The sequence below is a fragment of the Mandrillus leucophaeus genome, unplaced genomic scaffold, assembly GCF_000951045.1.
Source record: "Mandrillus leucophaeus isolate KB7577 unplaced genomic scaffold, Mleu.le_1.0 Scaffold258, whole genome shotgun sequence".
Classification (NCBI taxonomy): domain Eukaryota; kingdom Metazoa; phylum Chordata; class Mammalia; order Primates; family Cercopithecidae; genus Mandrillus; species Mandrillus leucophaeus.
In genome coordinates this window covers 380,068-395,848 of record NW_012102676.1, presented here as the reverse complement: position 1 = coordinate 395,848, position 15,781 = coordinate 380,068, and the positions used below count along the sequence as shown (strand labels likewise).

Here is a 15,781-nt window from a genome sequence, read left to right as displayed (position 1 = left end):
TGGTCTCGATCTCCTGACCTTGTGATCCGCCCGCCTCGGCCTCCCAAAGTGCTGGGATTACAGGCTTGAGCCACCGTGCCCGGCCATGATGTCAGTGTTACATGTGCGTTTTTTGAAACTTGTTTCAAAGACATTTTTCCTTACCCACAAAGTCATTAAAATTTTTTCTATACTTTTAAGTTGTGCTTTTAAGCCCAGAGTTTATGGTTTGAGGTAGGGATAAATAATATCAGTTTTCAAAATGAGAAGGTGATTGTCACAAGGCTTCTTATTAAAGCCTACTCTTTCTCTACTGACTTAGAATTTTGCCTGTCTCAAAGACTACGCTGCTGGCTTATTTAGATCTGTATCAGTTACCTGCTTTAATGACTGACCATTAAAATGAGGTATTTGTCATATCTCTTATTTTATTTTTTTTTTTTTGAGACAGAGTCTTGCTCTGTCACCCAGGGTGGAGTGCAGTGGCATGAGTGCAAACTCTGCCCGCCAGGTTCAAGCTATTTCTGGCTAATTTTTGTATTTTTAGTAGGGACGAGGTTTCACTATGTTGGCCAGGCTGGTCTCGAACTCCTGAACTCAAGTGATCTGCCCGCTTTGGCCTCCCAAAGTGCTAGGATTACAAGCATGAGCCACTATGCCCGGTCATTATAATAAGTTCTGATATTTTTAGATGGTTTTTAACTTACTTAGTTTTAAAATTTTATGTATTTAATTTTACTTAAAAAAAAAAAAGGAAATACATCCAAAATTTGTAGAGTCAGGCTCAAGTTTTACAGACATGGGTGAAAACAACAAGGGTGGCATTCAGGACAGTTAGATTGAATCACTGACAGGACTGATTGGCTACCCAGGAGCATTTCTTCTTCATGGTTCTGGTGACAGTGCAGCTGGGCTGAGAAAACGTGCAGCAGATACAAGCTTTTGTCCTTAATCTTTATCTCTGTTTATTTTACGTCTTTTTTCATGTGCTTCAAATACATTTCACAATTTTCTTCATGAAGATCTTGGACTACTTTTGTTGGATTTCTTCATATATACCTTATATTTTGGGGGCATATTACAAATTATAGACTAAAAAGTACATGAAAAAAACTTTTTTGGTGCATTGGCATGTTGTTGATTTTTGTGTATTGATTCTGTTTCTAGCAACTTTGCTGGTTCTTACCAATTTTAATTTTTTTTTTATTTTTTGGATTTTCTTTGTAGATACACCTAATAATTTGTGAATAATGAAAGCTGTGTTTCTCTCCTCCCATTGTTCTTCTATATTGACACTTAGTTGTCTAAAACCCCACTACAGTGCTGAATAGATGTGGTGAAAGCCCACACCCTGTCTTATTCCTGAATTTTGGAGAAAATGTTTACGATTTATTTTTATCTTTCCATTGGCTAGGGTAATCTTTCCTGTCTTTTGTCACTGAGTTTGATTTTTGCTTTGGGTTTTTGATAGGTATTTATCAGTTTAAAAAATTGGAAGGATTTATTATTAATCTTTCTCTTAAATTATTTTGCCAAGGGCTGTTACTTTTTTCTCCTTTAATGAAGCTTTATGTATTCTTTCTATTGTAAGTTTCTCTTCTTTCTCCTACCATTGGGTGTGTTTTATGTGGCTCTTTTTTAAGTTTGCATTTGTAAAAATATCGTTTTTTTAATAGTTTTTATTCCCCTTTTAACTTTTTATTTTATTTTTTCTTTTTAATATTTTTAAATATTTTTAATTATTATTATTTTTGAAACGGCGTCTCACTCTGTCACCCAGGCTGGAGTGCAGTGGCACGATCTCTGCTTACTGCAACCTCTGCCTCTCGGGTTCAAGCGATTCTCCTGCTTCAGCCTCCCAAGTAGCTGGGATTACAGGCGCCCACCATCACACCCGGCTGTTTTTTAAAAATGTTTTGGTACAGATAGAGTTTCACCATGTTGACCAGACTGGTCTTGAACAACTGACCTCAAGTGATCTGCCTGCTTTGGCCTCCCAAAGTATTGGGATTACAGGCGTGAGCCACCAGACCCAGTCCCCTTTGATCTTTTTAGTCAGTTTAAAATGTTTTGTTTTAGTCTCCTTCAGTTAGTTCTGTCATCTCAAGTTCTTGGGAGCTTTTATCCTTCTTTTGTTATATTTGTCATATCTCTCTCATGGTATATTTTTTTCTTAGTCATTTTGTGATTTATTGATTGGCACAATGTTTTTATTTTTTTCTTTGGAAATCCTGTATGGGCTGGGATTTGGAAGGGTCCATCCTGAGCAAATTTTGGATATGCTTTTATGAGCTTTTCTCCACCAAGTGCCATCAGCTTTTATTTGAAATGTTTGTCTTGAGGATTCCTGCATACCTGAGGCAATGCACTCTTAGACTGCAAGCATGGGCATGGTGGGCTCTTGTTTGATAGGCTCGTGTTGCTCTTTCTTGCAGACTTTTTGAAGAGACTGACAAGTCTTTACTGTCTTTCTGAATAGATTGTTGTGGTTTTTCTCTAACCCCTGACACTAAAAAAACAGCTTTCTGGACATCCCAGTTATGCAGGAGTCTCAGTTACACTTCCTAGCTCTGCTACAAAACCTAAATCCATTCCCGTTAGGGACTGTTCTGACGCAGGAACTCCTTGCCCACCTGCTCATGGGACCCCAGAGCATCAGCTGTATGCTTGCAGTTCTAGCTTTCAGTTCTCCTTTCATTTCTGACCTGTAGGAATTTCCCATAGTTTCTCTGTGCTCAGTTACATATTTAAATAAAATGTTACAATCTTTTCAGTGTTTTAAAATATTTGTAGCTGAAAGGATTCTATGGTAGCTCAGTTGCCCATGTTCCAATAACCCTCTGTGGTGGGCTAACACACTCCAAAAAGTCGTTCATATCCTAATCCTTGAAACCTACAAACACGTTACTTTACGTAACTAAAAGGGCTTTGAAGATGTGAATAAATGAAGAATCTTGAGATGGGGAGATTATTCTGGATTATCTGGGTGAGCTTTATGGAATCACACAGGTCCTTAGAAGAGGGAGGAAGGAGGGTCAGAGTCAAAAAAGGATGTGCATATTTGAGGGCTTTGAACATGGTATGCTGCTGGCTTTGAAGACAGAGGAAGGGGTTATATGCCAAGGAATGCAGAAAACCCCCAAAAACCAGACGAAGCAAGGAAACAGATTCTCCCTCTGCAGTTTGCAGGAGTACAACCTGACCAACACGGCCTCCAGAACTGTAAGGCACTGCATTTGTGTTGTTTGAAGCCACTACACTTGTGTTAATTTGGAAAAGCAGCAATAGGAAACCCTCTTTGATGGTTTTAGAGGACTGCCTGGTAGTGGTAATTAGGGTAGATGGAAAATTATATTGAAGACACAGCAGAATCAGCTTGGTGAGGAATGCCCTTGACAGAGGGTTATATAGAAGGAAGCAGCCTCTTTTTTTCCCCTATCTGCAGGAAAAGAAAAAAACAGAACAGAGGTACTTGTGAATATTCTAGATAACATTCTCAATAATGGCATAATGCCTAATCTGAGAATTAAACTAGTGCTCTTTTTCCTCTTTTTGCTTGTAGAGATCTTTTTTTTTTTACGTTTACATTAATAGATTCTCATTATTAATGAGCCTATTAGTTGGCAACTGAGTGAGCATTGAAGAGTTTCCTCATTTTGCCGAAATGATGAGGCAAATAGTGTATTTGCTTTGCTGGGAGGATGCTGATGAGGGCACCAGAACACTTTACCCCAGCTACATGGTAAGGGTTCCACTGATGGTAAGATTCCAGGCAGGTTCTATAAGAGTGAGAGGTTCCTGATTTGTCAAACTCCAAATAGGTGAATTGTTCTGTATTTCTTTTCTAGGACTGCTGTAGCAAATTACCACAAACATGGTGACTCAAAACAACAGAAATTTATCCCCTCTGGACCTGGAGACCAGGAGTCCAAAATCAAGGTGTCCACAGAGTCAGGCTCTCTCAGGGACCTCAAGGAGAATCTGTTCTTGCGTCGTTCATTTTCTGGTGGCTGCTGGCATTCCTTGTGGCTGCATTAGTCTCTGCCTCTTTTTTTTTTATGTAACTTTCTACATTGTGTGTCTCTCTCTCTAATTTCCCTGTTCCTCTTTCTTAAGGATACCTATTATGACATTTAGGGCCCACCTCATAAAAGGATACAACATTTAGGACCCATCTCATAATCTAGGATAAGCACCTCCTTTAAAGATCCTTAATTTAGTTCCATCTTTTACCATATATGATAATATTTATTCTTGGCCAGGCATGGTGGCTCATGCCTATAATCCCAGCACTTTGGGAGGCCGAGGCAGGTGGATCACCTGAGGTCAGGAGTTCGAGACCAGCCTGGCCAACATGGTAAAACCCCGTCTCTACTAAAAATGCAAAAATTAGCTGGGCATGGTGGCATATGCCTGTAATCTCAGCTACTGGAGAGGCTGAGGTGGGAGAATCACTTGAATCTGGGAGGCGGAGGTGGCACTGAGCCAAAATTGCACCATTGCACTCCAGCCTGGGTGAAAGAGCAAAACTCTGTCTCCAAAAAATAAAATAAAATAAAATAAAATAAAATAAAATAAAATAAAAATTATTCTTTTGCTACTTAAGGTTATATTCACAGAGGGGTCAGCTGGCCTATTCTATTTTTCTGGATTTTGTGTGTGTGTGTGTGTGGGAGATTATTGTTCTGTACTCTGACTCACCTTATAAAAAATCTCTGGTGTAGCAATTATTTGTCCTATTGTAATTTTTCATTTTCTTCTGTACTGACTTCTAGAGCAAGGGTCCAAAGACTATATAGGTCACAGCCAGATCCATCTCATTGAAACTGTTTTTATACAGCCTGCTAGCTTAGAATGGTTTCACATTTTTGAATGTTAAAAAAAAAAAGGAGGAATGATATTTTGTGATACACTACAATTATATGAATTCAAATTTTGCTATGTATAAATAAAGTGTTATTGGAACACAGCCCTGCCTGCTCATTTGTTCACATATTGTCTGTCACTGCTTTTGTGTACAGTGGCATAGTTGAATAGTTGTGGCAGAGACCATGTAATCTGCAAAGCCTGATAATAAATAACTGGCCCTTTGCAGAGAAAGTTTGCCAAGCCCTGTTCTAATAGGAATGTCTTGTCTCTGGCGTTTAACACACAGTCAGCATCAAGTACTTGTTGATGAATAATTAACTTTTAATTTAACATTTAAGCATGTGTAACTTTTAATATTCTCATATTTAAGAATTTCAGTAATATGGTAAGGTTGTAGTATAATTCCCAAAAGGATTTAAAGAATCTTTTAAAGATCTTAAAGAACTATGGGGTTAGAAGAATTTTATTAATAATACCAGGTTGTTCATGCTTCTTATCTTTTTGGCTCTAAGACTTAAAGGATACAATGTAGTTTTCCCTGTGAATTTAACTGAATTAGGATATGCACCACACCCAGGACTTGGATGTTGGCAAATGTGATGGTTAATTTTATATGTGAACTTGGCTAGGCTATGGTGTCCAGTTGTTTGGTCAAGCACTAGACTAGATGTTAGTATTTTGTAGATGTGACTAACATTTACAATCAGTTGACTTTAAATCGTATTACCTTCCGTCATGTGGGTGGGCCTTATCCCATCAGTTGAAGAGCTTAAGAATAGAGATTAAGATTTTCTGAGGAAGAAGGAATTCTGCTTGAGTTTCCAGCCTGCTGGCCAGCCCTACAAATTTCTGACTTGCCAGTCACGACAATCATGTGAGCCAGTTCTTTAAAATCTCTCTGTCTCTGTCTGTTTCACTGTTGGTTTTTCACTCGGTAGATAGATATAGATATAGATACAGATATAGATATATTTCCTATTGGTTCTGTTTCTCTGGAAACAAATACAGCAAGCTGCTCTGATGTCTTGCACATGTGGACCGTCTTCAGTGTTTGGTACCATGATGCAGCAAGGATGCTAAGCATAGCCCTCCTGCCGCGCATCATCCAGCTCTCCTTCTTCCTTCGCACCTCCTTCAGGCTTCTGTCTTTTACAGCTCCCGAAAGAAAATGTGTTAAATTTGAATACCACAGAGTCAGAAATAAGCTCACTTGTGAAGGGGCAGAGGACTTTTTCTCAGTCCAAGACTGTTTGAAGTTGTGAGAAGACTGTCAGTGTGTATGATAAAATGAAACAGAGGCAAATGGGCCTGCTGATGAGGAGCAGTTGGGAAAATGAGAAGGACTAGGTGAATTTCTGAGTGGCAAAATTTGTGAAAATTTTTGCCTCTGCTTGTCCCTCTGAAAAGAAAAGCTTGCTGGGTGGACCAACTGCAGTGGAGCCCACCAAGTCCATATAACTCTCTAATTTGATTCTATTATGCTGTAGATGGTTCCTTTTATTTTCAAGTTTTGTCTCTTTGGCAAAAAAATACCAAAAAAATTTTCTGTAAGAGTACAAATAGACACTCATGTAGCAGTTTTGCTTGTATCTCTACATATGTAAGAAGGTTTACTATACCAGTAGATGTTAAATTTGCCTGATAAACTATTATATTACATATGAAAATTTATACATTTGAGCAGAAAAAGATCCATTTGAGTAAGTGGTAATTTATGTTTATATTTCTAAGCAAAGTTTATCAGGCTTTTAAATGGTACTAGAAAATAGATATTTTGTGTTTTGATTCTTCCTAATTGGGTATTATGCTGTCAAATTGCTCCAGAAAATGGTCGATCCACGATTGAAGTGAAGATACTGTTTCCTTCCTGTTCAACAACCTGTCCCCCATTCCTCCCCTAATATCTATGGACGCTTCATCTTCTATAAATGAATTATCATCTTTATGTGGCACACTATTTTTAAGTGGAATTTTAAAGAAGTGATGTCATTTTGAGTTTTACAGGTCATAACCACTAGGCATGTGCTCTTCAGCCAGTGTTGCTTTATAAATATATGGATAAAACAATTGGAATATCAAATAATTTCTTTTTGCTCAGAATACTGGTTCCCTTTAAATAGCTAAAGTCTCTTACATTCTTTTTATTCTGCTAAGAGTTTTAATGATCTGTCTATATATGATTTTTAATAAAACAGATGATGACATTTAAAGCAATTAATTTCAGCAGCAATTCTATGAGTAGTTTTTGAGTATTCCCCAGGGACCTGGTCTTGTGCTAGATTCTGGGGCTATATAGCGAGGTGAAAAGATGTGGGTCCTTGCTCTCAAGTTGCTGTCAGTCTTCTAGAGAGTCAGGCTTGGAAACACAATGTGTGATGAAGGGAACGAGAGAATCATGTTCCAGGAACAGAGATAGACCAGACAATGGAGGGATTTATTTAGTCTGTTGGGAACTAGGGGGGCTTCCCAGAGAAAATTACAGTGCATTTGGGCTTTGAAGGAAAGATAGGTGATGTCCATTTGAAGAGATCAATATGTTGGACTGAGATTGGCATCTAGAAGTTTTTGCGTGTGTGATTTCTTCAAAATCTTAAGTAGCATGCGTTTAGGCTCTACAAACAAACAGATGACTTCTGAGGCTTTGTGAGAATTTTGGGTGTTAGCATATTAGTCTTTTTTTTTTTTTTTTTTGTTTGCAAGAATAAAGCACGACTGGGGATTAATGTAAGTTGTTAAGAAGATACTGCCTACTGAGATCTTCTGTGTGTTCTTGTATTGAGTTTTAGGTGCTTATTTGTAAGAGACTAAGTAGGCGCCTGAAGGATGTTGTTGATATTTAATTAACTGGTGTTTTCCCCATTCTCTCTCTTCTCCTTCGTCCTGTACCCCTGTCCCCGGGTGTTTTTGCAGTTGGTTAGTCTGCTGCTAATTGGAATTGCTGCGTGGGGCATTGGCTTTGGGCTGATTTCCAGTCTCCGCGTGGTCGGCGTGGTCATTGCAGTGGGCATCTTCTTGTTCCTGATTGCTTTAGTGGGACTGATTGGAGCTGTAAAACATCATCAGGTGTTGCTATTTTTTGTATCCTTTTTAAAAATCAAGATTTTATCCTTGATGACTATTTTAATGGTTACAACTAATTTAATATTATCACGAGGAAATTTATTGCCAGAAAGCAACTCTAAGCAAGCCTTATGCATATTTGTTCGAGAACTATTTGAAACATTTCTTAGGGTAATGTTATTGTATGTTTTCATATTCTCACCCTGCCCTTGTGACATCCTGAAGAATATATTCTGCAAGTTCAGTGTAGTCCTATTTATCATGTATTGTAAATTCAGAGTTAAATTGAATTGATTTGGTGACTTCTAGGCCCTTTTTTACACATTCATGTTTGGTTGAGAATTTCGGTGTTTTTTAGACTTAATATTAAAAAGCTTACATGTATTTATCTATACTTATTTCTGTTTTGTGTATGTAAGAATTTTTATTTTATTCTGAATGAAATTCTAATCTATTTTTAGTTATGTGATTATCATGACTAGTATTTTTCTATATAAATTTGATACAACTGTGTATTACCAAAATAATAATATGTGTATCCTTTTTGAACTTTCTCTAAGTGCCGTCTGTTCTGTATTCTGGGTTCGTTGCTTCTCGTGCAATCTAAAGTTGTCGGTACCTCTGTACCTCTGTTTTATGCCATTTTAAGAATATTTAGAAGTATCCTTAACTTCTAACTCTCAGTATATGATTATTCTCTTAGTTGTATTTATTGTTCAGTTTTCTGTATCTTGTGCTTGTTTAGCCCTGAACCAGGAGCAACAGGTAAGCTAAGACTTTTTTCTTCTACTTTATTATACCACGTAGCATGAGTATGAGAAAAAGGAGAGAAATGATTAGAATATAAAATAATTTCATCTTGCGCAGAATGCCACCTTCACTCTGGATAGCAAAACTCTGTTGTTCCCTTTGCATTCGTGCAGCAGGTTGGAGCCAGACACCATCAGGTGTTGCTTTTTTCTGTATCTTTTAAATCGGATTTTGCTGTCACTGGGTAAAAAGTGCTATGGCTATAAGATGTTCCCCCAATCTTTTCCCACCATTATGCAATGAAATATTTGCTCCAGAATGTTTGTGGCTCCGTTCTAGCAATGACTGTTTTCAAACTCTAATTTGTAGACAAATTCAGGTTTCTGTCATGGAGCAACAGAACTTTTGCCTTGTTAACACCCTGAGAATTATGCCTTTGAACCAAGTGCTTCTTTTAAATTGCATGTAAATTCTTTTAAATGCATGTAAAAAATTAGGAGTTTTTCATCCTTGGGATAGAAATAGTGCCTTAATTTTTGCTGCAAACTGAGGAATAAGCCTTTGAAAAGTTTTACTGATTTTTAAAATAAAAATTATTTTAGGTACACAGTACTAAAAGTTACAGGCTCCAGCTTTATACATTTTCTGCAGGGATGACACATTTTACATATTAAATACATTTGCTAGGGTCAGCTTCTGGAGGTTGGTTGGAACAGTACGGCAAGCGCTCGAAATGACATCCAGAGAAATCTAAACTGCTGTGGGTTCCGAAATTTTAACCCAAATGACACCTGTCTGGCTGTAAGTACATTGTATATTATATGTTTTTGGAAATGTATTACATACAGATAAATAATGATTAACATAGAAGAAATGGACTTTCTGATGCTGAGTTGTATTTCAGAATTATTTTATATATATATTTACATTATATTTCCATGTCCTCTGTTATATCATTTGCCTGTTCTCAAATACCCACTCCAGGGAGTGCTGAGAATTTCAAGGCCCTGTTGGACACAGATGCTAATGGTTTATTGTCCCTAATTTCTTCCCATCCTTCTCTTCCTAGAACAAGTTATTAAAGAAATAACATTAGGTCAGTTCATGTGTTCATATTTTGGGGAAACTCCTGTTATCACCTCCCTGAGCCCTAAGCTGAATATTTCCTCAATGAGGCTTCTTTTGTGAGATTATCTCCTTGTATGGGGTCTGTGGTATGTTTCTGTTGCTGCATAACACATTATTACACAGCAATAGAAACACATGGCTTTACAGTTTAGTGGCTTTAATATCCATTTAGTGGCTTTAAATACCCATTTATTATCTCACAGTTTCCCTGGGTCAGGCTTGGCTGGGTCCTCTGCTCACCTGGCTGAAATCAAGGTGTCCCATCTGAGGCTGCAGCCTTATGTGAAGCTTGAGGTCCTCTCCCCACGCTCAGTAGTTGTTGGAAGAATTCAGTCCTTGTGGCTGTGGGACCACCCCTGTTTATTTTACTGCCTGTTGGCTGGAGGTCTCTCTCTGCAACTAGAAGCTGCTGTCAGGGACTATGTTACTCTTTCACAATGTGGCAGCATCAAAGTCACCATGAGAATCTCTCCATTCTGTTAAGATGGAGTCTTATGTAATGCATAATGGAGTCTTATCTAATGTAACGTAACACGGAAGTGACTGTCTATCATATTCACAAGTTCCATCCGTACTCAAGAGCAGTGATTGTACAGGGTGTGTACACCGTTGGGGTGGGAGTGCAGGAGTCTTGGGGGCCATCTTAGAGATTTGCACACTAAAAAACCAAGGCCTCAAATTGGATGTAATACTCTTAGACACTAATTTTGTGTGTATGCAGTTTTTATGTGCTTTTTATGAATGTATTTTGAAGTAAAAGTGTTTTACTTTAATTGGTGCAGAGCTGTTTTAAAAGTGGCCACCCGTGCTCGCCATGTGCTCCGATCATAGGAGAATATGCTGGAGAGGTTTTGAGATTTGTTGGTGGCATTGGCCTGTTTTTCAGTTTTACAGAGGTATGTGCAAATAACAATATTTTTCCTCCTTTGTCACAGAGGTTTCTGTTTTGTATGGCAAAGGGCCTTGATTCTTGTAATGTTATCAGTGAGCATTTTCATTGAGAATTAGCACTGTAAAAAGAGGAACCTTGGTTCAGAATTAAAAGATCTTACAAGTCTATCAAGAGCACCAACTTTAGGACCGGGTGAAATGCTTGATCCGTCTCCTCTTACGTAAAATTTAATGAACTAATGAGTGAGGTTAGACCGAATTATCTCTAGGATCTCTTCTATTTCTAGAGTTGTATGATGAATTATAATTTTAAGTTTAATTTGGAAAAGGTAGGAGATTCACATTCTTTAATGATTCACATTCTTTAATATGTATGTTAATATCTATAATACACAGACATACTTACATAAAAAGATATGCTTTGAAAAATTACCTTCCTACACCATTTTTCATTCCCCTGTTCCTAGCCTTCTAAAACCTATGCATAATGTCTATATGTGTATAATGTACTGTGTATAATATGCAATATATAGTACATTATATATATGTGTATTTATCATATATTTTATTCAAGTTTAGTTTCTTTTTTTCCTCATCAAGAATGAAATATGCACATTTGGCTGTCATTAACAGCATAGGAAAAAAGAAGACCAAGATTAGTATTCATTTTTGATTTTTATTTATTTTATTTGTTTGTTTTGAGACAGAGTCTTGCTCTGTCGCTTAGGCTGGAGTGTAGTGGTACGATCTCTGCTTACTGGAAGCTCCACCTCTTGGGTTCAAGTGATTCTCCCACCTCAGCCTCCCACGTAGCTGGGGTTACAGGCATGCACCACTACACCCAGCTAATTTTTGTATTTTTAGTAGAGACAGGGTTTTACCATGTTGGCCGGGCTGGTCTGGAACCCCTGACCTCAAGTGATCTGCCGACCTCAACCTCGCTCCCGGCCCAGTATTCATTTTTTTAAAATTCCCTCTGACTTCCCTTTTTAGTTTGACCATTTTTTCATTTCACTTTTTCTCAGAAAAGAACTATCTGACTTATGAGTTGGTTGTGACATTAATTCTAGAAAAATGACATACAACTTGAAAAGAATTCTGTGATTTCCCTTTTTTTGTTTAAAAACCATAGATTTTTGTTATGAAAACTAAAAAACACAGATAGAGAAAAACTGGAGTGAGTAATGCCTCTCCACACACCAGCTAGAGTCAGCAGTTATCAGAATTTTGCCACGTGGCTTCTTTTTTATATCTGGAATTTATTTTGAGAATTTAGTTCTTTTGAGCAGCCCAGTTTTCTTGTCATCAGATCACACTGCCTTCAGTTATGCTATTTTTTAAAATAGAAGTTCTTTAAAAATAGAACTCATGAGTCTTAGATTTCTAAAGTGTTCTTTCATGGAATCCTGCTTTATGTCTTACATACTATCTCCTTTGGAAACCTGGCTAGAGATTTTTATAACTTCTGCAACCTGATATTTTTTGGTTAGTGATAGTGGTAGGCTCTCTCACTTTTTAAGTTTATATTTTGCTCAATATTTCACAGAATCACAGATTCTCAGAATTTGAAGGGATGCGGTTACTTAGCTGATGACTTCTCGTAGGTGAAATAGAACGAGTTGATTTGAACTATTTATTATACCTTTAAGCAAACCTAAACCATGAGACAAACATTGATTTAGAATCTGAAAAAATGGTATGATGATTAATATATGTTCTTTGTAGTAACTTGAGAAAATACAAAAAATTATGAAGATGAAAAATTAGATGTAGCTACTAAAATTACCTACTCAGAAATAATCATTTATCTTTTGGCATATTTCCTTCTGCCTGTTCTATATTTAATAAAATGAGTACCAACTTATTGCCTGTTCTACATATAATTTATTTTTCTACATATATGTTTTCATGTTATGAGCAGTATATTTTGGTGACCTACTGCACACTGGGTGTAGGTTCTAGAGACCGCATAGTTGATGATGATGTTTAATCAAAGTTACCTTTGAAAAGTGCTCTCTTAATTATGAGCACTTTTGTAAGCTTGAAGTTCAATAATTATCCAGTTTTGATCTTTTTGCATTTTGGATGTGGCCTCCCCTTCCATCCCTCTCTGAACAATGGGGCAAGGAAGGAGAGAGATTTTCCTCTTTTGTCACTTATAGCCGAGTTGGAGGAATACAATTCTGGTAAAATGTGGCTCTAGATTATGAGTATTTAGTATGTTTGATTGCTTTGCTTCCCCTAAGGACTGTGATTTACACTCTCAGCGTATATCCAGGGGTGATAGTCAAAATATTAACATCCTCAAAAATTCTGACCAGAAGCTCCCTGTGCCAAAAACTTCCAAGGTGGGGAGCTTTGGCAAATGATGGTTGGGCAGGTTGACATGGGGGCAGGGGGTGTCAAAGAAGTAGTTGTTTAACAACAGATATGTAAGTATTTCCGTGTTGTAAAAGCTGGTGTGGTTGAGAACAGCCAGTGACATGTCAGATTGCTGAATAAAACCACAAAAGTGGGGTAGTTTATGGGCTCCAGGTTTGAACATGGGCTCTACCACTGAGGACCTGTGTGATGGTTCTGTTTAACCTCTTGTTGCCTCAGTTTCCTCACTGGTAAAATGACAATATTGTATCTATTTTATGAAAGCTGTTGGGAGGATTATATGAATTTGTAGTTTGTAGAATGGTACCTTTCATAAAGAACTCTTTGTTATGTTTGTTAAATCAATTTCTTTTCCCCCGTTAGATGGATTCCAAAAGAGATGACTTTCCACGTCTTCAAATCAGGCTTACCTTTCCTTGATTCAACCTGCAGACCTCAGTCCACCAGCCCATACATGTTGTAGCTATAAACACTGCCAGTTGTGAACCTTACAGTAATTTGTGGATTCTTACTGTGGTCAATGGAGAGAATCTGGGACTTAGCTAATTCTCTAGAAGTAGTTTAAAAGGGCTAATGGTGGCTACAAAGTCACGTAAACAAAATTTAGGTTAAAAGTTGGCACACGTGTAAGAAGTGGAAGATACAGTTTAAAATTCATTTTATTCTATTAAAATTTTGTATCTTTTTTAGTCTAAAAAGTTAGAATTTTCATTTATTTAAAATAAACCAACTTTGAAATAGAAACAGAGCACATGTTTCTTAATTTAAAAAACTGTACTGGCTAACAATTTAGTGAACTTGGTGTGGGAAATGGCACGGTAACAGCTTAATCGCTTCCTACCAACAGAGGTAGGAATTATAACATTTTAAATTTCTGTGTTGGAAAATTTATTCATTTTAAGATTTTTGCTGTTGCTTACATTTTACTGAATCTAGTTTATTCCTGAATTATCCAAATATATGCTATTTTAGCTATTTAGACTACTGAGACTTTAGTTTTCCATATTTCTGCTGTAAGAAGTTACCTTGCACTTAGTTGCCTAAAACAACACAAATGTATTGTCTTACAGTTCTGGAGATCAAAAGTTTAAAATAAAGGCACCTTCTGGAGGCCCGGATCACCAGCCCCCCGTTTACATCTTCGAAGCCAGCAGAGTTGCAGCTTCTCTATTTCCCTTTACTTCTGCTATCACGGTGCCTTCTCTCCATGTTTCTGACTCTGTCCTTCCTGCCTCCCTCATATAAGGCCCTCTGTGATTATGTCATTGAGCCCACCTGGGTAATAATCTCTTTATCTTGAGCTGCTTAACCACACCCACAAAGTCCCTGTTAATCTGTAAGGTACCATATTTGCAGGTTATAGGGGCTAGGACATGGACATCCTTCGGGGCCAGTCATTCAGTTTACCACAGTGTTCGTTTTAATTTTTTCTTGGAGTGCCTTGTGTGGTTTACTTCATTTCAAAAAGAAAAACAATCCCTCCCTGTTGAACAAAAAGATGCAAAGCAATTCACATGTTCCAGAGTTATTTTATGGATAAACTGAAAAAACATACAGAAATGTTACTTTCTTTTTCTTCTTTTTTTTCCCCCCCATTCCAGATCCTGGGTGTTTGGCTGACCTACAGATACAGGAACCAGAAAGATCCCCGTGCGAATCCCAGTGCATTCCTTTGATGAGAAAACAAGGAAGATTTTCTTTCGTATCATGATCTTGTTCACTTTCTGTAATTTTCTGTTAAGCTCGATTTGCCAGTTTAAGGAAGGAAACACTATCTGGAAAATTACGTTATTGATAGTGGAATGATATATTTTTACTCTATGTTTCTCTAAATGTTGTTTTCTTTTTCCGTTGCTGAAAAATATTTGAAACTTGTGGTCTCTGAAGCTCAGTGGCACCTGGAATTTACTGTATTCAGTGACGGGCGCTGTCCACTGTGGCCTTTCTTAGCATTTTTACCTGCAGAAAAACTTTGTATGGCACCACTGTGTTGGTCATATGGTAAATCTAAATGTACATCTCACTGGTATAATTATATGTAGCACTGTGCTGTGTAGATAGTTCCTGCTGGAAAAAGAGTTGAAGTTTATTAAAATCAGAAAGTATGAGATTCTATTATGTTAAGGGAAATCCAAATTCCCATTTTTTTTTTTGTCTTTTTGGGAAAGATGTGTGGTGGTAAAATGTGTTAGTATAAAAATGATAATTTACTTGTAGTAGTCTTTTATGATTACACCAATGTATTCTAGAAATAGTTATGTCTTAGTAAATTGTGGTTTAGTTTTTGACTTTTATAGGTAAGTGCAAAGGAGAAGTAGTTTCACGAAACGTTCTAATGTATAACATTTACCTTCAGCCTCTGTCAGGATGGAACGAGTTTTGAGTAATCAGGAAGTATATCTATATAATCTTGATATTGTTTTATAATAATTTGAAGTCTAAAAGACTGCGTTTTTAAACAAGATACTATTAATGCGTTGGCCCACGTAGCAAAAAGATATTTGATTATCTTAAAAATTGTTAAATACCTTTTTCATGAAATTTCTCAGTATTGTAACAGCAACTCGTCAAACCTAAGCATATTTGAATGTGATCTCCCATAATTTGAAATTGAAATCGTATTGTGTGGCTCTGTATATTCTGTTAAAAAATTAAAGGACAGAAACCTTTCTTTGTGTATGCATGTTTAAATTAAAAGAAAGTAATGGAAGGATTGATCAAT

At 37.1% G+C, this 15,781-nt stretch overlaps 1 protein-coding gene across 1 annotated transcript in view; it reads left to right on the top strand.

Moving 5' to 3' along the window:
- TSPAN13 (tetraspanin 13) overlaps positions 1-15,781 on the top strand; it is a 34,366-nt gene extending 18,585 nt beyond the window's left edge. Inside the window, exons 2-6 of the mRNA XM_011983942.1 lie at positions 7,759-7,926; positions 8,593-8,673; positions 9,346-9,459; positions 10,569-10,682; positions 14,661-15,781. Coding sequence (XP_011839332.1) covers positions 7,759-7,926; positions 8,593-8,673; positions 9,346-9,459; positions 10,569-10,682; positions 14,661-14,735 — 552 coding nt within the window. The 3' untranslated portion in view covers positions 14,736-15,781. The remainder of the gene's footprint in view (positions 1-7,758; positions 7,927-8,592; positions 8,674-9,345; positions 9,460-10,568; positions 10,683-14,660) is intronic.